Raw genomic sequence first — 26,588 nt, forward strand, 5'->3', positions numbered from 1 at the left:
GAGAAGAAAGTGACATTCTCATGAACAGAGAGAGGCTGCTTAACAAGACCGACTGGTTTATTGTAATGAGAGTGAGTGTGATGGACTGGAGGGGACGAGCTTACTCGAGTCAAACCTGAACGACACGTGATGTGTTTTGTTCACTTGTAACAGTGTTTTTCCATTTTTTATCTAATCAGGTTCAGGGACTTTGTTTTGCAGATTGGCAATAATAAATGGTGCCTGTGTTTAGTGACATTCATTGATAAAAAGCTTATCAATGAATGGTTGATGCAACATCATTCGATGGTGGAAAACCATAGTTTGAAGCATTTACTGGTAATTTTTACATTCATATTCATATATAAATTGACAAATGTGATGATAAAGCCCCAATGTGGTACATTGGGACATTAGATCCCTCATGACACCATGTAGACGAAAAATGGGAATTAAAAATTAAATGCATAGTTCATTAGATGTTATTGTGGTGTATCAATTTTACTAAGCACAGGTTTGTTTTCTATACATGAAAGTTTACATATATCCTGGCAGAAGGTGGACATTAAACCACCTCAGTGAATGACGTTGCCATTGTACAAACTAGTTATCACTGTGGGTTTTATTCAACTGACCTGGACATCTTCACATCTAAGTACATGTACGTATGAATGTGTATCAGGGCTATACAAATAACATTTCCGGAGGGCCAGCTTTTCGGAAGGCTGTCCAGCCAGTGGGCCAGTCAACCCCTGTACTACTATTTAGCACTTATTTATTGAAATGGCTGCCAGTTTTGTGCAACAAAGGTAAAAAACCACCATCATTCAGGTACAATTTGCTTATAGTGCAAAACGGTTACAGTTACAGTACCACCAACATTTGGGTATAACAGTCACAATTAGGGATACACCGATCCACCTTTTTTCACTTCCGATCCGATCCCGATATCTGATTTTAGATAACTGCCGATACTCCGATACTATTCCGATATGGATGCTTTGTTTGCTTTAATATTATTATCATTGTTTTTGTCATCATTTTGATTATAAGGCTTTAATAAACTCCTTTATACAGCCAAGTGTGATATGTACCACTTTTACAACGTTTACAGCGACTTTACAGACCCCTGGCGACACTCACACATATTCCCCACCCACCCCCCCCCCCCCCCCCCCCCCCACACACACACACACACACACACACGAACGCATAGCAGCGCACACACAAACGTAGTAACAGACACACACATAAACGGAGTCACAGACAAGCCGTGAATGTTCAATCTCCAAACACAACGCGATGCCGCCGTTTTAAATAAATAAATAGCGTCTCCGTGTTAATCATTGATTTCACCGGACATTTTGGCTGGGGATTTTTTTCGGCTGCTAAATTCATGTGACAACGGCATATATACCGGCTAACGTGAACCCTGGCTTGGAGGAGTGTGATTTTCATTGTTTTTATGCCGATGTCAGAGCTGTTCTCCTCAGCGAGCAGGCGTTTGAAACGGTGACGGCTGGGATTATGTCGGCTCGGCTGCCGGTTGCGGAGCTGAACTACCTGGTTAACTCCTGGTCAATCATGCTCGCCTGCTAGCTGGCTGTAAACTGTGGAATGGATTTCCTGAAAGGAGTCGTGCATCACAATTGGCTCTCACAAAATTAAAAGTAACAAGATAAACAACATTAAGGTGCAATGGTCACAATAGACTACTTTTGCAGAAATATAAGTAACAGTACAATAATATTCATGTACAATTGCCACAGTTGGCTCAAACAATAAAATTTACAGTTCCAACAGGATACAGATAGAGCTACAGTTGGCATATAGTGCAAAATATTCTGGTATAGTGCTGAGCGGTATGACCTAAAATATATATATCACTATATTACATATAGTATATATCACTATATTACATATAGTGATATATACTGTATATTTCAAGATTCTATCCATTTCACGGTATAGGACGGTATTTTTTTTTTCATGCATAATCGAGCATTTTCTACTGGTTGAGAACAGAATTACTGCAGTAGATTAACTTAGGATGGTCTATTTTACTATAACTATAACTCCACACTAGTACAGGTTCACATGGCCCCGTAAATGATGCTGTTTACAAAGAACAGCTACTCATGATTCTAATGAAGTGAGAAATCGGAATGCAAAGACAATTGCAGTCAAAATACAGAACTTTTACTGTGCAAATCAACATCTTTTATAAAAATTCCCCGTGTTACCTGCTGATGTGGAGGGTGCCGACCCTAACGTCATGCATTCTTGATATTCCAAGACATGCTTACTTGGGCTGTCAAAATTGCTAAAAAATTATATTTATATATTCCCTCTCAAAAAACACATATTTGAATATACTATCCTGGTACATACAGTACATAGGCTGCCTACAATTACAGCTGTACTAGAATTTGCCGAAAAGGGACGCAAAGTTTAACAAAGTGCAGCAAAGTGCAGCAAAGTGCCAGAAATAGGTGAAGCTACGGTTTTATGGGTTAATGGGCCACAGGCCAGTCCAAATTGCTCGAAGGGTCGGTTCTGGCCCGCGGGCCTTAAGTTGAATAGCCTTGGTGTATATTATGCAGTATATAAATGGACAAACAGTGAATCTAAAAAATAAAATAAACATATTAGGGCTTTATCTAATTATTGAGTTCAATTATTATGCAAGTATTGTTTTATGTTTGTCATCCTGCAGCATGCAAACAGACAGACCTGGGCCGAGACTTTGGCTGAGGAAGAGGGGTGAGTGGGAAGGAACAGGCGGCTCACGCTCACTCACTCACACAATGACACTGTGAGGAAATGAGCCAAGAGGAAAGAGAGGAAGAATGGCTGCTGAGATGTTTGCAGTGGCAGTCACACCGGTTGAGTCAGGCTTACTGGATCACAATCAGCGAAGCTGGCTTGAGATCAGTTGGCTTGTGCAACCTCCTTTTACACAGTTTCTTGTGGACAAAATATTGCTCCATGTCCAAGTGTGGACATTAGTCAATGGTTGTTTGTGTACATGTCAGTGTAGCCTGTGATTGCACTTGTGAATGGACAGTAACTTTATTGTGATGTGTAAAAAAACACAGTCTTGGAACTTCATGTCTGTCCCTCTTGTTACCTCAGGGACCTCAGAGTTTATGAAGCCAAAGAGCAAACAGAGCAGCGTGAGAACGAATGGAATCACAGAGGCTTTATCTCTCTGTGTAAATGGAGTCACAGAGCCACCTTATGCCCATTTCACCACGGTCATTACCAACATGCACATGGCATGTGACCCTGATAATTCCAAACTGATTCACCTATATGGATCAAAAGCATCACATGCTCCATGTGAAATGGTCAAATAGAATGTGACAATCACACCTGTGAAATAATGTCATCCATATAAGGTCCACACCAATGAGTTCCATGCACACATGCATGAACACACACGCAATTCATCCTCTACCTTTGTCTGATTATTGGTGTTAATGTAGACACTTATAAAGCTTGCATTTTCACAGAGTATACGCCACTATGCAAAATGTGTTATTTATAAAAACAAAACTTGAAGGGACGGTCTTATGTGAAAACTTGAATGCATGAGTATGTGCATATATGGGAGCTGGAAGAAACTGCAATTTCGATGGCAGGAGGACAAATTACGAGAAATTGTTTAGGGGTTAGGGTTGGTTAATTCAAATTATCACTGCTCACAAGACTTTGCTTGTACAAACAGCCGGGATGTGTTTTAAATAGTGCATGACGCTTTAATGCGTGTCTTTTCCAGTAAATAAGTAAATTAACTAATGACCAAGACCGCAGACCATACTCGCTCACTCTCTCTCTCTCCCGCCCGCCCGCGCTCTCTACGCACACAGGTTTAAATGAACAACAAACAATGAATGCTGATCATAAGTTTTCTGCAAGTAATTTAAGGTCCCGACTCTTGTCCCAAATATGACAGGCTTCATTCAGTGATTGAAACACATTAATGAAACATTTTACATGCAGTGCACACGCCCACTCACAAAGCATCATGTTTTTATGACTCCCAATCGTTAAAATGAGTCTCTAAGTAACGCTAAACCTTAAAAACAGAGGCACACATACGCAGTACACAGGTACGCTGATTATTTGTAACGCTGCTCTTTTCGTTTAATAAACAGACCATTCCAGTTTCGACTGTGGGCGCACGAACGGCGCGAAAGGAGCTAACTGGTAAACGGTGCCTGGAGTCCAGTGCCGTGGCACGTAAACATGACATCACACAGGTCTTTTTCCAGTCAGTCATCATAGGAACGTCATGCATTAACGTTGACGCCATTAACACCTTCAACCACCATTAATGCGTTAAAACAAAAACAGAATTGTCCAGGAGACCCTGGACGAAAAGGCAAAGGCTGCCTGGGAGACCTTTGATAACCCAAAAGGCAGAAGTTTATAGATAGACCGACAACAAGTCACAGGGAGAACCTCTCACTGCCTCTGAAGGTGAGACAATGAGTCAGCAGAGCACTGGAGACTCAGGGTATATGAACACTCCCCACACCGACACCAATCAGTGCCTCACACACCTGATTGCAGTTAGTTGATTCTCACAGAGCCAGAAGTTTGAGTGCCCTCACAGCTTGATACTCCCTGAAATGTGCACCTACCTGTATACACACCAAAAAAAAGCACTGAAAATAAATACCAAATATCTGTTACTAAAACATAACCTTTTAAAATATATGCTGTAATTATTAAACAGTACTTTTATGGTATGCACTGATCCACATTATTGTGCTTCAGCTGAGAAGGTTGGAGTGCAAATGCAATATATTATAATTGTAGTATCATTATTATTGTGCCTGTCGGTTTAACTGCCACACCTGATGGTGAAGATAATTCAATCACATGGGGAGGGTATAAAAAGGAAATGTAATCACAATGCATAATGATGCAAAATGGCTTATTTGGCACTGCTAGAGGATGTGGCCAATGGAAGCCTTTTGGAAGAAGAGAATTTTCAGGGACCAGTAAGATCTGTTGGCCAATGATGATGAATGGCTTACTTCCACGCATTGTTTGGGTGAAGCTCTGTTACTTCTTTACAATGCAGTTGTAACTTTCCAGTTTGCAAATTTTATTTAGTTTTATTTAGAATTAAACTCTTGTCTCTCATTACAAATGCACTGTTGTTAAAAATGGGCAATATAAGATGTATCGCTAACCGTTTCATAATCAAATCGTGGTCCCTGAATTGTAATCTAATCATCTTTCCTCTTCTGTATGAGTTTGCCTCGAATTTCCAATCACTCCAGATCAATCAGTATTAATTGTGAGCATTTTCTGTTTGCATCCACACATGCTCAGGAATGTGCCCACGTGTCCTCAAACCACCTCCAAATGTTTTTTTTCGTGATCACATCTGAGGGCGTCAATGTCCCAGTGCATTGTTCACAAATCTTGTTAGAGGTGAACAAATGTGATCGGCTCACTCAGGACGGATGTTAAGACCAGGTCTGAACAGGGTCCATGTGTGTTTCCTTTCCTTTTCTATTACCAAATACACACGCACATGGATAAGAAATGGCTATGCTGGTGTCACAGTAAAGACAGCCTGAACAATAACCTGATTATTAAGTTATTGAAAATGTTTTAGTTATTTAATCATCTTTAACCAGGTCGTTAACCAGTGCTTCACATATTTGCTTGAGATTCTTGAAGCTTTTCCAACTCTCATCTGGAAGTCTTCCTCATTTTTGCAGTTGTGTCTAAGGGTTCTTTGTTTTCTTGAATAGTCCACTGCATTTGGGCAGGTGTGAAAGCTCATCCAAACTCTGGTTTGGACCAAACAAGTGAACTCCGCCTGAAAACGAGGGTCTCGGTTCAGTTGCAAGTGCACCCTGGTGCGGTTCACTTACAGTGGGAAATGCATATGGATTATCCAGTAGAGAAAATTCGCCCACCTAAACATTTCAGCCAAAAAAAGGCATTTTCACGCACCTGTCTGTTCCCGTTTGGTGTCTGTCCAATCAGTTTGGAACACCAATAAAACGTTCCAACAAGATGTGAGCTATTAAATGCTGGAAAACAAACGCAAAACTTGCCTGCATACAGCGCAGATTATGAGCTCCCCGCGACATTCATTTCACACCAGAGTACATTTTCTTTCTCTATCTTCTCGCCCATGAGCTTCTAGCACTAAAGCGTCTTCTACACAAAGGTTGAGACTACGGAGTGAAAACAATGAAAAGTGCCTTCTTAAAGGTCTGTGAACACGTTTAACCAAGATCTACTCGGATCCCCTGCACTTCATCGCTACTGTACTCGTTCCTTGTCATAAAGATCATTACTTGGATGTGGGGATAAAGCAGCACGTAGAGAAATTATCCAGGCTGCGTTGGATACGGAGAAGCGCACAGGAAAAAAAGGCCCATCTGTCTGCACCCTTGTTGTCTGATATGTTCAATGAGATCCTCCTAAATAGTTCAATTGTTTCTTAAAGGTCCCATATTATATCCTATTTCTCCAAGTTAACCTAGTTCCCTGGTGTCTTAATGAACATGCTTTGGTCAAAATACCATAAGGATGAAGCACCACAGCAGTTCAATCACCCTGCCAAAACAGCCCTGTTCAGAACGCGCCGTTTAGTGGTTTCTCTTTAGGTCCACCTTTAAGGTCCACCTTAATAAAAAGTAAAACGAAACTTAAGGGACAGGAAATGACATTAGCGACAGAGGCTACTGGGAGTTAACAGCAGTTAGCATTTGGAAAAGTGATCATTCGCAGGCTCTAGCAGGCACATTGCCGTCATATATAGCATGTATCCAATCCTGTGTTTTAAGGACAAAGCGGAATGTACCAATGAGCGCGGAAGTCAACATCGCGTGTTTTATCTTCTGTACTTAGACTTAGGAGAACCACAAAAACATGAGTGAGTCATCTTTTTTCACACTTTGGCGACTGGTAGGACCTCCAGAGTCCCAAATATAAGGATTAAAATGATTAAAAAGCTGATTTTGCATAATATGGGACCTTTAATTTATTTATTCTTTGAAGCCTGAATATGAATGCATACAATTGCAATGCCTTGACTTTAGTGAGGTAAATACACGCAGTCCCAGCTATAACAACACAATTAGATTTAAAAAAAAAACACAAAAAAACAATGGTACAGAATTGGCATAACAATTTATTTCTTTGTTCAGTTTTCGGTCAAGTGTTTCCTGATTATCGTTTTTCGGTTTCGGGCAAAATGTTCATTCCGGTGCATCCCTACTATCCAGTGAACTAAAGAGAGGAAGTGAGCAAAAGGGAGGAAGTGAGGATAGCTTGCTGCCTCTTCTGCTGCTCATACTGGGCAATCTAAAACTAATTAGATTTGTACAAGCTGGGTAATGGATTTCTGTTTTAGGTCCTGGCCAATTGTTGAGCCAGGTGTTCTTCATTCTCATGTTTCTTAAACTTCATGGTGATTGTACAAAACGAGCAGCTGTTGTAACTGTGTGGCGCTGTACAGGTGGTTTGGTCCGCTTACAAAAGTGTAGTGTGAAGATGAGCCAAACCAAATGAAGGTGTGAAATTTTTCACAGTTCCCCGCCCCAATCAAACCGAGTCCCCCGGACTATCCTGGTGTGAACACGCCCTAAGTTCCTCATCAAAGCCTTTGGTTCAGTGAACTGTATTTCTGAATAGATTCTTGATTAGAAATCAGAGGCAACAAGTCACTGCAGAGGCTTCAAATTGTAGGAAAGAAGTAGAAGCCAACGGGACGCCCCGCACCTCAAAACACAACACTTCACTACCAGAATGCACCGTGTGGCTGTTTACACAGGCAATAAATGAGAATCGTGAAAATCACTGAACCAGACACATACCTAAACAGTTCTCTTTTCTTGTGCTGACATTAGGCGTGCAGATTCTTATTACTCAGATGACAGAATAATAAATCTTCTCTACATGCTGAATAAATGCTGATTACTGATTAATCATCCAAGTCATATACCAAGAAATTATACAACATGGTCAGTGGTCCAGCATATCTTGTGATCATTTCCTTTCCTATATAGTAAATAAAATTTAAAGAGGCCCTAGACCGGAAGTTCCAATTAACGCTGTTGTTTAGTGTGTATCTGCATCATTACCTTGTTTACCTTTGTTTTGCCCAGAAGTTTCGAAACAAACAGTTCAGCCATTGCTGAGAACGCTATGTTTTATTGTAATCTCAGGCTCAGCGAGATCTCTGAAAAAACCCGGTCTGGTTACGTAAACACCAGTTCTCCTGAACAGCAGATCCTCCTGCTCCGGGCACTAGTCCGGTCACATCCGGTTGCGTACATTGAACCGCAGAAGAAGAATAACGTCCGTTGTGGAGTCATAAAAAAAGTCATAAAAGGGACTGTAGTCGTGCGGGGAGTCGTGACAAAGCTATTTTTAAACATTGTTAATACAATGTTTTGATAATGAGTAGCAGTGCATCCACCGTTCCAGAGAGGGGAGCTGCGCTTCTGAGAGTTGGTGTGCTGAATATGTCACTTCCGGGTATTGGCCAATCACAAGACAGTTGGGAAGGCTCTACGCTGGCTGGCCAATCACAACACACTCTGTCTTCTGGGGGTGAGATTTCAGTCTGAAATATCACGGCTGGGGAACAGCATCAGAAAATAGGATTTCTATCGGCTCGTTTACAGCAACTAGGAGGTTTTTGACCATAAAAACAAGTTAATGTATGTAAGTAGACCTCCATAACTAACATATATGTGCAACAGGACCACTCTATGTGAGCTTTAATCTGATTTTTACGGTGTGACCATGGAAGTTGTTGGTGCGCTGTTCTCCTACGTTGTAAAAGAAATCTAAATCTAATCACAATTCCTCTGTAGTCATACTACCTAAAGTTTTGGAACTAAGCTGAAATATGTGGTTCGAGATAAAAGCCATTTACTTCCTGGTGCTTTTGTTTAGTGTCTTCAGTTTTGTAGTCACAGTCCTGACCTATTAGAGCTCAGTGCCAGCTGAGTTCTGCTGCCAGACTGTGGTGTAAATAAAGCCTGTGTGGAGTAGAGCTCAGCGGTCCCTCTCACCACTGTTCTTTCACAGCAGCTCCACACCTCCCAAATGCGATCGCCGAAAAAAGCCACACTGCTCCAGATTTCAAACTCGAACAACCTTCCTTTTGTCTATCTTTGTCTGCATTCTATGCTCTTCTATCCTCTCTGGCTCCTATGAATTTCCTTGACACAGGTCAAGATTGTTGTTTGTTAGAGGGAGAGTCTTTACAAATTACATCTAACCCACATCCAGCACATGTAACATGTGACTATCAGGCCTGACAGCCAGTGCATGAAAATTGTGTAAAGAGGAAACATCCAGAGCATATAGTGCTTAAAGAGAAAATAGAGCTTTCACATGATATCTTATGACTTGTAGTTCAAGTATTATGACGTGAGGCTGCATATAATACCAATATCAGTGCACATTTTGCCATGTATATAGGTGATTTTACATCACAGCACACAGGATAGTTGTTGATCAACTGGTGCCTCCACCAGTTAGCTACAGTAAATCTCATTTGAGATCGAGTATGAGTTAGCAGAGTGAACGCAAATCAATGGCAGGCATGGCTGGTCATTTTATTCAAAATAATAAAAACTATTGTGAAAGCATATTTTATTCTTGATGACCCTGATGCCCCCACATCTAATATTGTAGTAACATTGTATGTAATATTGTAGTGTGTTTTATTAACATTTATTAAGAATATGATATGATATGTGAAGCATACATTGCTCTAGAAATATTTGGTTAAATGGGCTGGTTCCGGTTGTAGAATGTGTGAAACCTGTAGAATACTTATAAAACAATTTTTGTTTATAACATAACTAAATGTTAAATTATTCAATTATGCAAATTTTAGAATTTAAGGTCACAATTCAATTAGATTCTCAATTTTTTACGGTCCGCTTGGCATGTCGTAGCGTGGTTCCAGTACGCTAATTAAATGCTTAAAGCCAGGGTTTTCCCCCACCAAAGCGTTAGTTATCACTTTAGTGTAAATAAGTAAGTTTTAGCACCTTTCACATATATCACTTTGATATTCCATATTATAGAATATCAAAGTGATTCACAGTTACTATAAGTTGGCAGCAGTCGAGACTGTGACGTTGTTTCGATCAATATTCAATTTGCAATCACGATCGTGACATCACTAGTCAGGAGCAATGTGGCTTTAAGTGTCTTGCCCAAGAACACATCGGCATGTAGACTAGCAGTGCCAGGAATCAAACCCACAACCTTCCAGCTGAAAGACATGCACATGTGTTCCCAGTCCTCCTGTGATGTAACGTCCCTATCAAGCGCTATCAAGATGGCACCATGGCTGGATGGCTGCCTAGGCCCGGTTGGTGCATTCCAATTCTGATTCTGATTTTAATTATTGTTCAGAATAGTTTTCAGACACAACCTGGAGCTATGGCACAGTGGGAAGGTCTACCATGCAGGTATTTATTTCCATTTGTTGAAAGCTTAATGGTTACGCTTGCTTTAAAATAAAGAGCTTGCTTGATTTAATCTGATTGTGATTTTCCCATTTCTGAATGCATATTATGGAGAAAATCAAATAGAAGGGTCACTGCCCCGCAGAGTTGAAGTTAACATTTATATAGTGATGTACAGGAGACTTTTGTGATTCTTGTAGGTTACATAATACACAATACCTTGATATAACCTGAACATATCAAAATAATGGTTTGAGGCCATATCCCCCAGCCTTAACCTCATACAACCAGACTGAACTATGACTTTAATGTATGACGCCAGTGATAATATATGCTGTCAGGTAAGATCATAAGGTCAACTTTCACAATCCATGCTCATGAACCAATGTATACACCCTGTTAGAGAGCACCTGACTCCAGCTCAGAGGCAGAAAAAGACTCTTATCAGTGAAACAAGAGGGAGGCTGCATCAATGTCAGAGGGATGATGACAAGACAGATATGGAGAAGTGAGAAATGGATTTATTATGAGTGGCAGCAATGGAACCCAGTATTCTACTGCTGTAGTCCATCTGTGTCAAGGTGACAGACAAAAGAGTGAGTATTTGAATTACTGCTGCTTTGTCAGTCATTTCAGAACCAGTCAGGTCGTTATTTTCTGACCTCTGGTATAAACGCAAATCATTTTTGCCCAGAGAACTGCTATTCACTGGATATGTTCTGTTTTCCAGACTAGGAATACTCAACATTGAAAAAGTATTATAGGATATCTGCGAACACACCACAAACCCCCAATAAGACTAAAACCTTGACTTCTTGTGTCCTCACCAACTTTCATTGTGTTGTGTGTTTATTTATTTTGCACAATGACAAACATTTGCTGTGACATGAGTATGAAAAAATAAATTAACATACATGCCCTCTGTTATCTTACATCACTAGTTCAGACCATTGACTGTAAACAGCTTCCAACCACACCACGTTCATATTTCCTTAAACTACCTTACCTGACCTTCAGCAGGTCATATTCACCATGTTTGAGTTGCTGCTATATGATTGGCTGATTGAATAATTTGCGTTAACAAGCAGTAGTTCTAGGCGTAAGTAATAAAGTGGCGGGTGAGTGTATAACACACAGAGGCGCAGCTTGTGAACAGGCAAGGCAGGCAACTGCTTGGGGCCGATAGGGGGCCCCCGACACTCGGAGCCTGAGGGCTGTTTTTACTGAAATGTGCAGTGACCAGCCGCCTCCCTGTCCCCCTTAAACAACAATGGGCGATTTGCAATATCTCAGTATTAAAAAAGGGGCCCCACCTCACTTTAACCTCTGTGAACTTATCTTCTGCAAGTTGGAAAATTAAGAGGATTATTTACAGTGTAATGCATATCTTTTTTTACTCAGTTTATATGTTTGTTTCAGTTATTTACAGTATTTTATTGTTCTATATATTTATATTGTTTTATAATGTGGGTTCTTTACAGTGTAATGTATTTTTTTTTTTTTTACAAAGTTATTATAGTTTTTAAAAAGCTATTTAAAGTATTTTATTGTTCTTTACATTTATATGTTCACATACATTTTAATTACAAGCTTTTTCCATGTTATTTCATTCATTTTGAAAAAAATATATATTTTGAACTCATACATTTTTCGTTTGTGTCAGATTATTTGTAATGGTGATGGACACTAGTTTGGTTGGAAGGGCCCCCTGGGAATGTTTGCTTAGGGCCCCCACAGACTCTAGAATCGCCTCTGATAACACGGTGCTTCTGGCCTTCATCCTCATCCAGCTACACACCGTGATCACGTGCTTCTCTCAGGACAATAAGCCCCTACACTTGTCATCCCTGCTCCAATCATCCATCCATCCTGAACTCACTCTCACTCACTCACTCACCCAGTGTTTTGACAGCGATCTGTCTGGTAAGCGGCGGCGGCAGGTTGATGCAGACCAGATCCACGTCCTGATGCAGCAGCACGTCGTCGATGCGGTTGGTGTAGAAGGGAACGTTCATTTCCTTGGCCAGTTCCTCCGCCTCCTCCTGCGTGCGGCCCCATAGAGCTTTGACGGCGAAGCCCTCGTTCTTCAGCAGCGGTATGATGACTCTGGCAGTCAGGCTCGTGCCGAAGACACCGACCCCGGGAAGCATGACTCGGGATTCTCAGTGTTTCTGCTCGTAATCAGTCGGTATGGTGAAGCCAGAGCTACTGCAGCGGCGGTAGCGGTGAAGCGGCAGCTGGGAAACGTCAGGTTGGCCATTCACCTGCAGCCAAACACCCGCAGCGCTGCTGCATTCTCCCGTCGCTCTGACTCCAGCAACGGTCATTTATTGTTGTTTTCCTCCGCTGAATATAATCCACAAATAGACGGGAAACCGTAACAGCATTAAAAATAGAAATTGAAATGCACCGTACCGGTCGACGCAAGTGTGACAGTGGTCAGCGCAGCGATTGCGCCAAGCAATGAAGCGCATGTCACCACCCCCTCCTCCTCCTCCACTGTATTTATATTCCTCTGTATATATATATTCTCACAAAGAGCCGAACAAACTACATCCACAGACGAGCTTCGTGTGTCGGCAGGCTGACACGAAAAACACCGCCGCTGCGTCCCGCCTGCTCCCCGGGGTTATCCATTACCACCAGCGGCAGTTCGACGTTTCGTCAAGTTTAACACCGCCACCGGAAACGGCACTGGCAGCATGAGGCTTTCAAAACAAAAGCATTGCTTATACGTAGCCGTGTCCGTAGTAAAAAAAAAAAAGTGTGTACTTAAATAAATAATAAGAGACGTAAAAGCTTATCCATTTTAAAACATTTTGTCAATAGTTGTATGTATGATGTCACATCTTATACTATGAACCCTTGACGATTTCCGGTTTCTCCTCAGTGGACATCCCCCCCCCCCAACACACACACACGCACACACACACAACTGTACAGGATAAAGCAGCCATGGATGGATGGATGGATGGATGGATGGATGGATGGATGGATGGATGGATGGATGGATGGATGGATGGATGGATGGATGGATGGATGGATAGATAGATAGATAGATAGATAGATAGATAGATAGATAGATAGATAGATAGATAGATAGATAGATAGATAGATAGATAGATAGATAGATAGATAGATAGATAGATAGACGTTTGCAAAGGTGTAGAGGAGAGGGTTGTTTGGGTTATCCCTGATCTATAATGTTTGTTAAGTGTCATCTCCTCCATAGCTACAAACGCTTCCTGTTTGCAGCCATTAATGAACATATATATATATATATATATATATATATATATATATATATCATTGATATATCATTGAGATATATACATATAAATATATATATATATATGTATGCAGGCATACTCATGTTACACTATTATAAAACTGTCATGTATTTCACAGTGTGAACGTCAAGCCTCTCCTATTGATTTGGTCAACAATGTACACAGTAAACAGCACTTTGGACTGGCACACTGTGCTTGCTTTGGTCTGTCACTGTAAGGTCATTTATGGCCCAAGCTCCGTGAATTCTCCTCAAACTGAAATACTGAATTTTCTCATTTCCCCCCAAGAAGATGGTTATCATTTCCTCCTGAAGTTACAGTGACAGGCTGAAAGAAAAACAAGAATCAGTGACTATTCACACACTCAAAAGCAGTCTTCCCCTCTTCCCCCCTGTAATTGGTTGGTATGGTTTGTTTGTGTGAGACAGTTACCATGTGACCAGTGGGGGCCAGGCATGTTGGTGCAGGATAGTTTAATGTTCAGTTGGGGGCAGTGCAGATGGAGCAGGATGATAACCTGACAGCCTGGCTGTGATGGGAGGGATGATGATGTGGGTGGAAGAGTGCAGGCCAGTAATCATGTTACTGTGAGATTTGGTTCTGAAATCCTCTCTAACTGAACATCTGCCATCAAGCATGTGAAACATGGAGAATACAAGGTCGCCCTCTAGGGGCTGAATGCTATACCTTCAACTTTTCTTCAAGGTTTCATTTCTTTTTCTTTAAAACAACCATTTATCTTGTGACCCTGTGATATTAAGCTGTGACCTCTTGCCATGTAGTATGTTGTAGGTACATTCATGGACAAACAAAAGCTGATTTCCTCTCTGAATTGTTTCTAACACCTAATTCTTCCACATAAGTAGGCAACTACAGGATTTTATTGGAAAAAGACACAGATTTAAGATACAGTAGGAAGAGGTTTGTGGCATTATTGCCACAATAGCCTTTAAATGTATTGTAAAGCCCAATCCACACAGAAATCCAACAAAAATATAAAGGATCTTTTTCTTTGTTATTTTAAAAAGGTTTTCTGTAAACAATACATTGTTTCAGGAAATGTGTTAATCCACAGATTCCCAATAGAAACCATGGATGTATTATAAGAACTGGATAGAGCTCCACCCCCTCTGCCCTGAAGACTGTTTTTACAGTTAAAAATACTCATGAGGCCCAAAAAGCAATTTTGCCATTGACCACAATAGTAAAAGAGACGCCTGTAAAAGTGTTGAGACACTGACATAGGCTTATATATCTTTATATTCTATATTTTTAATTCATGGAGTTTCATATTTGTAAAACCTTCCTAAAGGCCATAAAAATCCCAATAACATCTTATTTCCCAGAGTGACGTCACAGCCAGAGGTGCAGCATCAGCCACATCAGACACATGGGAACAAGGTTAACTTGTAGAAATAGGGTATTATATGTCTACTTTAAATTATTAGATTAATGCAGGATTACTTGTTACAACGTAATTTGTGGACAGTTAAAGTATAAGGTGCCATATGTAAGAATGTGGCCATACATTCAAATTCAAAATACCGATGTCTTTTAGGTTCTGTTTTCTGATGTAACTGACAACCCGTGGTTGCTCGGCAGCTGAGACTCTACTGACTGCAATGATTGGTAGACGGTGGTAGGTGGCGCCACATGCCAAAACATGATTTCAAAACATAAACATGATTTGCAGTCTGCAAAATATATTTTTTAATGCAAATATTTTTGCTGTACTGTTGTTGTTGGCGAGTTCAGTTTGTTATATGAACATTATTCCTGAGTCTCTGTGACATATTAGGAGGATTTTATGGCCAGTTGCTTTAGATCTATTGCCTTTGATGAAAAACTGCAAGGAGAGGAACGTGGCTTTGTGGACCTTTGATTTTAGATCAAAGGTACGTTGGACACCTTGATTTCTTTGACGGCTATGATAGATAAAGGGGCTAGGAGATATGTACTGGAAATATGTGGAAATAAATGTGCAATACTTTCACATGACTCTTTCTGCCTCTGTGATTCCTAAGCCCATAGGAACCTGCCTACAGCTAACGACGTTCAGTGGCCTTGGAATTAAGTGTACGCTCGCCACTACAATGAAAAATGTGAGTTGATTGATTTGTGTCTGGAAAAAAGTGTGTTCATCGACATCTACAATCTTAGGAAATAATTGCTAAACAATTTCGATTGAATCTCCAACGGTTTAGACTCTGATTTGCCACTCCTTAAGCCATGATCATGGATAACAGGCTGAGAGGTGTGCTGATGTAGGCTCAGCAACATCATCCTTTGCAGTTGTGGTTGGTGGCATGGCACTAGTTGAGGGCATGATCTCGCTTCCACTACTTAAGTGCTGGTGTTTTAATCCACGGTATTTTCACACTATTAGGATTATGTAGGATGAAGACCAAATGCATTAGGACCATTAAGAATATGGTACAATCAATAATTATTACTTATACCAATTTGTATTTACATTTTGACTGATGAAATCCCAAAGTTTCTTTCTTGTGAGAAAGTTTTCAGGGCCAGCAAAAAGATCCCTAAGGTCATCCCTGTAATATATTGATATATATTATTACTGAGTTGTGGGTTTACCACTTATTATACTGCAGGGAGTTCTGACAAGGTTATGTCGTCATATTATGTGCGTGTGTTTACGGAAGCACGCAAAGGTTACGTACTTTACCTACGTTGTTTTGTACGTGTGTTGTTAATAAAGTATCCGAGTAACATCCACGCTGGTGTCCCGTGTCCCTCACTACACGAGTAAACTTAGAGACAAACCCGAATATATTACAATCCCGGCTAAGGCCTTTCAAAGCCTCCAAATTAACAAAGGCTGCTCTAATATATATATGACAAATATCTATCGTTAGATGAAGCAAGGACAAGCTAATTAGCTTGCTAGATTGGGCTACTTTTGTTAAGGCAGGCTGCTTTTGCCCAAATTTGAGTTTTTAAGTTTTTAATATTATGAAAACAGCACCCTCTCTCTCTCTCTTTAAATAAATAGCCTGAATAAATACTTAAATCATTGACGTGAGTTTTATTTAATTTTTATTTCATTTGGCAACTGGTGTATGCTTACTGGACTGAGACTGACTGGTGGCACTGGGCTGGGGTTCTACTGTAGCTCCCATGCACTCATCACCCTCAGGTGCATTGCTTGCACCTCTAACCTCTAATTATAATGTGGAATCCAACAAAACAGGTATACAAAAACCAGAGTGACTAAGAAATCCTTGACGAGCCTCCAATACGCTCAGGTTACCCCTACATCCGGGCCTAGGGGTAATGTGAGCGTACCATAAAAGTGCTCCCTTTTTATTTTATGTTATTACTGGAGTAAATGGAGATGACGCTGGTGTGTGACGTGTCTCAGACTGAGAGACCAACATGGACAACAACATCATATAGTATGTAAGTCAACTATTCAACTTCACAGCATGCAGCATTAGGACAAACACAGCTTTGACCAGGTCAAAGGTCGAATAAACTTTAAATTCTTAACTCTTCTCTAGTCCACAAATGTAAATTCTTCAGAAATAAACTTCGTTGAAATAATAATGAGTGGAAATGATCCAGTAAGTCCCTGTTAATATTAAATGATAAAAAGCTTCAAAATGATATCTCATTATATCATGATATCTTCTTGTTGTATTGTTATTGTTTGAGACTTTATTTGATTGATTTATTCTTGTGTTTGGTTGATAATTATCCAGGCTCCACCAAGCCCGTTCTCGTGTAGTTGTAAATAAAGTTTTCCAAAGAAACAAACAAATAAATGTTAAGTTGTTGTGTAGGGAAAGGATAAACTTCCACCATGGACCACCTTAATACTCTTGTGTGTTCTGTTCATTGACCTGATCGTGAAGTGTAAAACCCTTGTTCTAAACCAAAAAAACTAGGTCAATTATTCACCAGTTTTCACAGATTTTTACATGTTTTACATCTATTTATGACATTAATACACAGTTTTTTCACTAAAGTAATTTAAAATCACCATATTTTACTCTTTGTTTCACTAAAGTCAACCAAAGTGACCAAAACTGACCCAAGTCTGACAAACATTAAAGGGCCCATATTGTGCAAAATCAACTTTTTAATCATTTTAGTACTGATATTTGGGACTCAGGGGGCCATACCAGTCCCCAAAATGTGAAAAAACAAGACTCAGTCATGTTTTAGTGGTTCCACTTTGTGTAAGTATAGGTGATAAAACACGCGATGTTTAAACCTCCCTCGGAATGACGACATAGCAAGCATTTCACCGTAATTGTTGGCACCCCGCCAGGCAGAGTACTTCACGGCTCCACCGTAGCTCCCCCTTGTCCCTGTGAAATACGAGAGTGCAGGCGAGGGAGGAAGAGTGGCTGCACAGCGGAGCACAGTGTTTTACACAAACTTCTAGCCTCAGAGGACTTGTGTGACCAGTGGATATATCTTATTTATGAAAAAATGTTCACAAGCTTCACAAGCCCTTTGTTGTTGATCTTGTATGTAAATTTCTATGCTAGAAAAACACCTTGAACGCACCAGTTAGCGAGTGACATGTGTGGATCCATTATATGAAGAGCACGCGTTTGAAAGCACTGCAGAAAGATGTAGATGTTGTCCTACATTTCTTCTTAACCAAAGGCAACCTTTCTGTCGTGTTTCCACGTTCTCTCCTCATTATTGATCCACACACGTCACTTGCAGCTGTTGCATTCAAGGTGTTTTTCTAGCATAGGAATTTACATACACGCCACACGGCGCATTAATCGTTTTTCTTCGATTCTAATGTTTTTATGATCGCGAGAAGCCAAAATCGTGGTCACTCTATGCATTACGGTGAAACGCAGAAGCAACGGGTAAACGGACATTACAATGGGGTATATGGAGCGGGGGTTGTGACGACGGTGCATGACAATAGGTGATAAGTGGCGACAGTATGGCTGTGGATAGTAAGTTAGATCAACACTCCCCTGGAAGCAGTGGACGTGTGTTTACCTGGGTCTCATTCACATGTAAATGACCAGGCACAAAACCGAGTGTTCTGAAAAGGGCTGTTTTGGCAGAGTTATTGAACTGCTATTGTGCTTCATCCTTATGATATTTTGACTAAAGCATGACACAGACATGTTCATTAGGGCATCAGGAACTAGTTTAACTTGGGGTAATAGGGTATAATATGGGCTCTTTAAAGTGATGTCAGTTTGTTAATAACCATCAGCTGTGAAGTCAGTGCTGATCGGGTCTGTGTCTCTTGGCCGGGTCAGACCAACATGAGTCCAGGTCTCAGGTGTGTTCCACACACTCAGACTGAGACACTGTGACTCCATGTTCATGTAGAACATCAAAGTCCAACCAAGATGTTTCATGTCAAACACAACAAGAGAAGATGTTGATGGAAATGTTTTTCTGTGAGTCACATTTGATATTTTCTATAATCACAGACTTTATGTTTGAGAGACTCAGTGTGAAGTCGTGCTCTCAGCTCTGATCACATGATCAAACACTCATCTTTTATTCTTTATTCAAGTTGAGGAGCTGCAGTTCGTCAGAGATCAGCCCCTTCCACCCGAGAGAACTGTACCTGCAGAGCAGCTATGTGCAGGATTCAGGAGTGAAGCTGCTGTGTTCTAGACTGAAGAGTCCACACTGTAGACTGGAGATTCTGAAGTGAGTTCACCGACTGAAGCTCCTGTTGTTTTTTTAAACTTTCATTTCATTCACATTAAACTAATTTTCTGCACTGATGACTAATAAAAAAAAAAATTAACTCCTACACGCACACTAGCTCCTTACACTTGGTGCATTATCAATCAATCAATCAATCAATCAATCAATCAATCTTTGTTTGTATAGCCCACAATTTACAAAACACAGTTTGTCTCACGGGACTTCACAGGGTTGGTAACATCCTCTGTCCTTAGACCTTCGATTATGCAATAAATCCTCCTAATATGTCACAGAGACTCAGGAATAATGTTCATATAACAAACTGAACTCACCAACAACAACAGTACAGACAAAATATTTGCATTAAAAAAAATCTTTTGCAGACTGCAAATCATGTTTATGTTTTGAAATCATGTTTTGGCATGTGGCACCACCTACCGCCGTCTACCAAGCATTGCAGTCAGTAGAGTCTCAGCTGCCGAGCAACCACGGGTTGCCAGTTACATCAGAAAACCAAACTAAACTAAACTAAACTAGTACCTAACAGTAACTTTAACCTAAACATAATTCTAAAACCAGGTCTTAACCTTGAAAAGGATGACCATCTACCACAGACCACCTTAATACTCAGTGTGTTGTGTTCACTCATAATTAGTAAACTCTGACGTGACTGAACCTGACCTGGCTCAGGTATCCATCGATCTAAATATAATAATGACGCTGTGGTCCATCGTTGGAGCAGCACATTCAATTTGACTCAAACATTCTTTAACATCATTATTCATGACTCACCACGTTAAATCTCTCTGTATGCAGATGACATCCTAATTTTTATAAAAAATCTCTCTAAATCCCTCCCACATCTTTGAGAACTTCAGCAGTATTTCAGGTTATAAAATAAACTGGACAAAATCGACTTTAATGTTAATGGGGGGACTGGATGATCAGATACCTCTTCTCAATATTCCAGTTGTTAGCATTTTTAAATACCTAGGAGTGTCCATCCATCCCTCCCTTAAAGCTCACATAGAGTGGTCCTGTTGCACATATGTTAGTTATGGAGGTCTACTTACATTCATTAACTTGTTTTTATGGTCAAAAACCTCCTAGTTGCTGTAAACGAGCCGATAGAAATCCTCTTTTCTGACGCTGTTCGTCAGCCGCGATGTGTCAGAGTGAACTCTCACCCCCAGAAGACAGAGTCTTGTGATTGGCCAGTACTATCCAGCACATCCGCTCTCAGAAGCACAGCTCCCCCCTCTGGAACGGTGGATGCACTGCTCCTCATTATCAAAACATTGTTTTAACAGTGTTTAAAAATAGCTTCTTCACGACTCCCCGCCGCAGTCCCTTTTATGACTTTGACCCGGAGTCAGACCCAGAGTCAGAAGACACTGTTGCTCGTGAAACACCTCCACAACAGACATTATTCTACTTCTGCGGTTCAATGTACGCAACCGAATGTGCCCGGACTAGTGCCCGGAGCAGGACGATCTGCTGTTCAGGAGAACCGCTGTTTACGTAACTATTACGGGATTTTCAGAGATCTCGTTGAGCCCCGAGATTACAATAAAACACAGCAATCTCAGCAGTGGCTGAACTGTTTGTTTTAAACTTCAGGGCTTCATAAACAAGGTAATGACGCAGATACACACTAAAAAACAGCGTTAATAGGAACTTCCGGTCTAGGTCCACTTTAACTTACTAACTGTTGACAACTATAATAAAGTTCTAAAAAATGTGGATACCGACCTGAATAGATGGGGCATGCTACCCACCTCTTACCAGTCCAGACTTTCAGTCATCAAAATGAACATACTGCCTCGCATTTATTTTGTGAGCAGTATGATCCCCCTAGCTCCACCAAGTGGTTACTGGAAGAAGCTACACTCAATCATCAGCTCTTATTTATGGAACAGAAAACCCCCCAGAATCAAAGCATCTACTCTACAAAGGCATAAATCATCAGGACGTGTTTGAGTGGTATTCTTGGTGCTTTGTTTTGCGTCCTCTTATTGCATGGCTGAATCCAGAGATTTTGGTGTCAATCCAGTCTAATCTGGTATATTCTAATATACCCTATAGTACAGTCAATGCGTTTTTGGGCCAATAATTTCATATTTTTTCACAGTGTGGCATAAAGTCCACCGATTTGCCAAAATCCCTAACACATTCTTTGCTCAATCCCCTATCTTCAATAATTATTCTCTCTTAATTGAGAAGAAACCAATTCTGTTTCCTCAATGGAGCAATAGAGGGGTCTGTGTCCTCAAGGACATTATAGGGGGAGAGGGCCTTCGTGCATTCCATGACCTAGAGAGATCCTATAATTTACCGGGCACTGTTTATTTTTATTTACAGTTGCGTTCGGCAATGCGCGCTCAGGGCGTTCCTTGGGGTACTGAGTTGGGTAACCACCCACTTCATGTATTCTTTGGCACCAAAGGTAAAATCAATGGTATTGTCTCAGATGTATACAAGTCTATAACTAAAGCCTCATATAAACCCTTATCACTCAACAGACTCTGGAAGACAGATATTAACACCTCCCAGGACCCAGACTGGCGTGCTATATGGTCAAATATATCTCAATCGTCTAGAAAACCCTGACCATCAAATGATACATTTCAGATTAATCCATAGGTCTTACTTAACTCCACGAAGATTACAACAAATGAAACTCAGAGACAACCCATACTGTGACTTCTGTCCAGACGATACCATTGCTACTTGTTATCATATGGTTTGGCAGTGTCCAGAGGTCAATAGATTTTGGCATAGTGTTTCATCTATCATGTCTAGTATTATCAAAGGACCCATCCCTCTTTCACCATATTTGTTTCTACTCAATGACACACCGTCCCTAAAGCTAACCATAAACAGTAGGCGTCTTCTTCTGGCTGGTCTGACAGCTGCCAAAAGAATGATAGCCTGTCGTTGGAAACCACCGCATGCACTGTCAATGAGGGAATGGCTTTCTTCTTACCGGGATATTGCTCAGCTAGAGCTCTCTACAGCACGTGTCCATTATGCCAAAACGTCTAATATTGATTGCTGGTCAAAGCAGAAATGAAATGAAATGATGTAAATAAGGTCAGACTCTTTCTCTCTACTATTGTTTACATGTGATTTATGTTTTACATATATGCCACCCAGTTTTTTTTTGTGAAATCAGGTATGAGAGAGTATGAAATATTCATTTAATATACACAATGTCCAATGTCCAGCTTTGTGTTTTGTGATGTTATGTGGATCTCTGTGGATATTAGAATAATGAAGGAAATCAGCTCTTATTCAATACTATCATGTATGGAAGATATTTATTTAATGTACTTAATGTCTAGCATCCAGTTTTAGGTCTGTAATGTTGTGCAGATCTCAATGGATATCATAGTGGTAGAACTTAACATTTCTCTTGATTACATCGGACAGGAGATTCCGGGGTGGCAAGGGGAAAGAGTTGAGTGTTGTGTGTGTGTGTGTGTGTGTGTGTGTGTGTGTGTGTGTGTTGTATTTTTTTGTAGATTTTTTTGTGTTGTTAATTGCTCATCATCTTGAGTGAATCATGTTAGGGGTTGGATGGTGGGGATGGGTTGTGAGGGTTGGAGGGAGGATATGGGGTGAAGAGGGGAAGCAGGCATCAGAATATGCAACACCTCATTGAGCCTCTGCTATATTTTCAATGACGCTGTAATTAGCCCAATGGTTTTTTTGTTTTTTTTTGTCTCCGGTTGTAAAGAGGTAAATAATGATGGTAAGAAAATAAATAAAAACATTTATCAAAAAAAACAAACAAAAAAACATCTGTGTTGCTCTCCATTACTTGTGTTGTCTGACGTCTCACTCTATTCATGGCTAATGCATTTCAAAACATGTCAATACCATATAAGGAAGTGAAAGACATTCACATTATCATCATGTGATCCTGCAAAGAACACCATTTTCATTTGTATTTATTCCCAAATCAACCGTTTTTAGCTTAAAAGATTGGTTTCAAGCAGCAACTTTGTCATCTCAAGTCTCATGTTTAATTCTTTATTCAGGTTGACTGACTGTGATTTGACAGAGCTCAGCTGTTCTTATCTGGCCTCAGTTCTGAAGTCCAACCCCTCCCACCTGAGAAAACTGGACCTGAGTATAAACAGGCTGACTGATGCAGGAGTGAAGCTGCTGTGTTCTGGACTGGAGAGTCCACACTGTAGACTGGAGTCTCTGTGGTGAGTTCACTGACTGAAGCTGCTGTTGTTTTTTTTAAACTTTCCTTTTGTTAACATTAAACTCATTTCATTCACTGATCACGCATGCACCTGTCTTACAACAGTTTGTCAAAGATCAGCTGTTCTTATCTGGCCTCAGTTCTTAAGTCCAACCCCTCCCACCTGAGAGAACTGGACCTGGACTGCAGCTATCTGCAGGATACAGGAGTGAAGCTGCTGTGTTCTGGACTGGAGAGTCCACACTGTAGACTGGAGTCTCTGTGGTGAGTTCACTGACTGAAGCTGCTACTGTTTTTTTAAACTTTCATTTTGTTAACATTAAACTCATTTCATTCACTGATCACACACGCACACACACACACAATTTTTTTTGAAGAAATAGCAAAGAGGGGACTGAGATCCTTGAGCGACGTCTACCTATCAAATAGGGGACCTCCCACTGTTACAGTGAAAGTGTCTAATAATAATAAAAAAAGTTTATTTTCAAATTAGATGTAACTTGGCTGATCTCAGTAATCTCAAGTACTGAAGTATTAGCAGCAACATTGACTTTTATCTGGGACACACACACACACGCACGCACGCACGCACGCACGCACGCACGCACGCACGCACGCACGCACGCACACACACACACACACACACACACACACACACACACACACACACACAGTTGTCTGAAGTCTCATCTTTTATTCTTTATTCAGGTTGTCTTACAGCAGTTTGGGAGCGAAAAGCTGTTCTTGGCCTCAGTTCTGAAGTCCAACCCCTCCCTCCTGAGAAAACTGGACCTGAGTGAGAACGGGCTGACTGATGCAGGAGTGAAGCAGCTGTGTTCTGGACTGGAGAGTCCACACTGTAGACTGGAGATTCTGAAGTGAGTTCACTGACTCTCTGTTAGTGTTGTAAATCTCAGATGTTTAATCCACAACTGAACGTCATTAATGTTCATAGAGGAGTTGAACCGATTTTTTCACACCTGACGTCTTTTTTCACCACATTTATTTTCACGTTAATTCTATTAAACCCTCTTTTGGCTAAGATAACTTTTTCCCATATACTCATTGAAATCTTCTATTTTTGAGTCTGGTGCTCTGTAAACACAGCTTACCACAATACTTTTTGCCTTTTGTCACACAAATTTCAATTGTCACACATTCCAATAATTGTTCAACAGCTTTGGAATAGCTTCTCCCTCTTTCCCTTTCGGTCATGTGTATGAATTTAAATGTTGATGTGTGCAGATGTTGATTAACTGTCATGCCCGAAATAAACAAATCATTCATTCATTCATTAGTTTTCAAATCCGTATCAAAGCTGTAGTTTTCACATCAGTCACTGAATTTCACTGAGCAGCTTTGACTTTTTTCTGACTGAAGTCTTCTCTGACACGTTCACGTGTAGCCAATCAGAATGAGTGTTGTTGATGATGTCACATCTGTGACTGTTTACAAACAAACAGGAGCTTCCTCTGATCTTCCAAACAGCAGTGTCTCAATTCATAAGGCTGGATCCTCCAAGTGTGGATTCAATGTCTCACAATGTCTTCAGCTGCTTTACTAAACACAAATAAATAACAACAATAATAACAATAGAAGAACAAGATGTGATTATAATATAATTACATATACATAATTCTAAAGATGTTCAGACTTTGAGGGGCAGAAGAACTGTGATTCAGAATTTTGAACTGTAGAGGGCAGTATTTAACCTCTCAGTTTCAGCCTGCTGGAGTTTAGGATGATCACTGAACACTGACTCCACCTGTTTCTTCATGTGATGTCATTATTTTTCTGCTTCTTATCATTTATTCATTTCATTGAGTTGAACGTGAAGTGAAAAATGAGGCTGTGTTGAAATTCACCTGTGACTTATTTGTCATTTTGCTGATGTTTCTTTGCGTCATTGTTGATGTGCAAACGTCTTTATTTGAAGTCAACGTTCACACACTTGTGTTTCTCACAGTCACATGACTAATGCTTTCTAAATACACTGTAGAAAATGTCCAGTGTTAGATGTTAAAATACATTTTCATCACAGCTGATATTTGACTCATACATTTAAGTTCACCTGCTGAACAAAACACTTTATCTTTGTGTTTTATTGTGCTTTAATCAGGTTGAGGTTCTGCCATTTGTCAGAGATCAGCTGTTCTTCTCTGGTCTCAGCTCTGAAGTCCAACCCCTCCCACCTGAGAAAACTGTGTCTGGGCCGGAGTGAGACCTACGAATTTCCAGATTCAATACTGAAGCCGCTGACTGATCTCGTGCAGAACCCAGACTACAGACTGGAGACTCTGAAGGGAGTAGAGTGTTCACTTTGATCAGTGTTGTACTAATCACAGTCAGAGCAAAGATCCCAGTGTTTCCTCAGTGCAGCTGTGAGAGCAGAATAGCGACAGGCTTCATGATTGGACATGAAGCCTGTCACACAGAAGTCGGCCAATCAGACGAGCCACGAGCTGCTGGCGATCATGTGATCACAGACTAGAGCTGACCGCCTCACATGATGACCTTTCATCAGCTGTTTGACTTCATCACTGATGAGGAGTGAATGCAGATTACTGTATCATACACTGTAAAAACAGCACCACTACAAATAAACCATTGGTTTTAAATCAGTAGTCTCAGTCTCAGTTCTCTTTATTTTGGCTCTATACACCACTACAATGGATTTGAAATGAAACGAACAAGATGTGCTTTAACTGCACACTTTCAGCTTTAATTTGAGGGTATTTACATCAAGTGAACGGTGTAGGAATTACAACACTTTCTATATGTGCCTCCCACTTTTTAGGGGACCAAAAGTAATTGGACAATTGACTGAAAAGCTATTTCATGGACAATTGTGGGCTATTCACTCATTATTTCATCTTCAATGACACAGGTAAAAGTTCTGGAGTTGATTCCAGGAGTGACATTTGCATTTGGAATCTGTTGCTGTTAACTTTCTATATGAGATCC

General features: G+C 40.5%; 1 protein-coding gene across 1 annotated transcript in view; it reads right to left on the minus strand.

Annotated features, from left to right (window-relative positions):
- gfod1 (glucose-fructose oxidoreductase domain containing 1) overlaps positions 1-13,058 on the minus strand; it is a 39,315-nt gene extending 26,257 nt beyond the window's left edge. The window contains exon 1 of the mRNA XM_083902064.1: positions 12,352-13,058. Coding sequence (XP_083758190.1) covers positions 12,352-12,604 — 253 coding nt within the window. The 5' untranslated portion in view covers positions 12,605-13,058. The remainder of the gene's footprint in view (positions 1-12,351) is intronic.
- Positions 13,059-26,588: the final 13,530 nt, after the last annotated feature.

This window comes from Microchirus variegatus (genome assembly GCF_963457635.1).
Source record: "Microchirus variegatus genome assembly, chromosome: 15".
NCBI lineage: Eukaryota > Metazoa > Chordata > Actinopteri > Pleuronectiformes > Soleidae > Microchirus > Microchirus variegatus.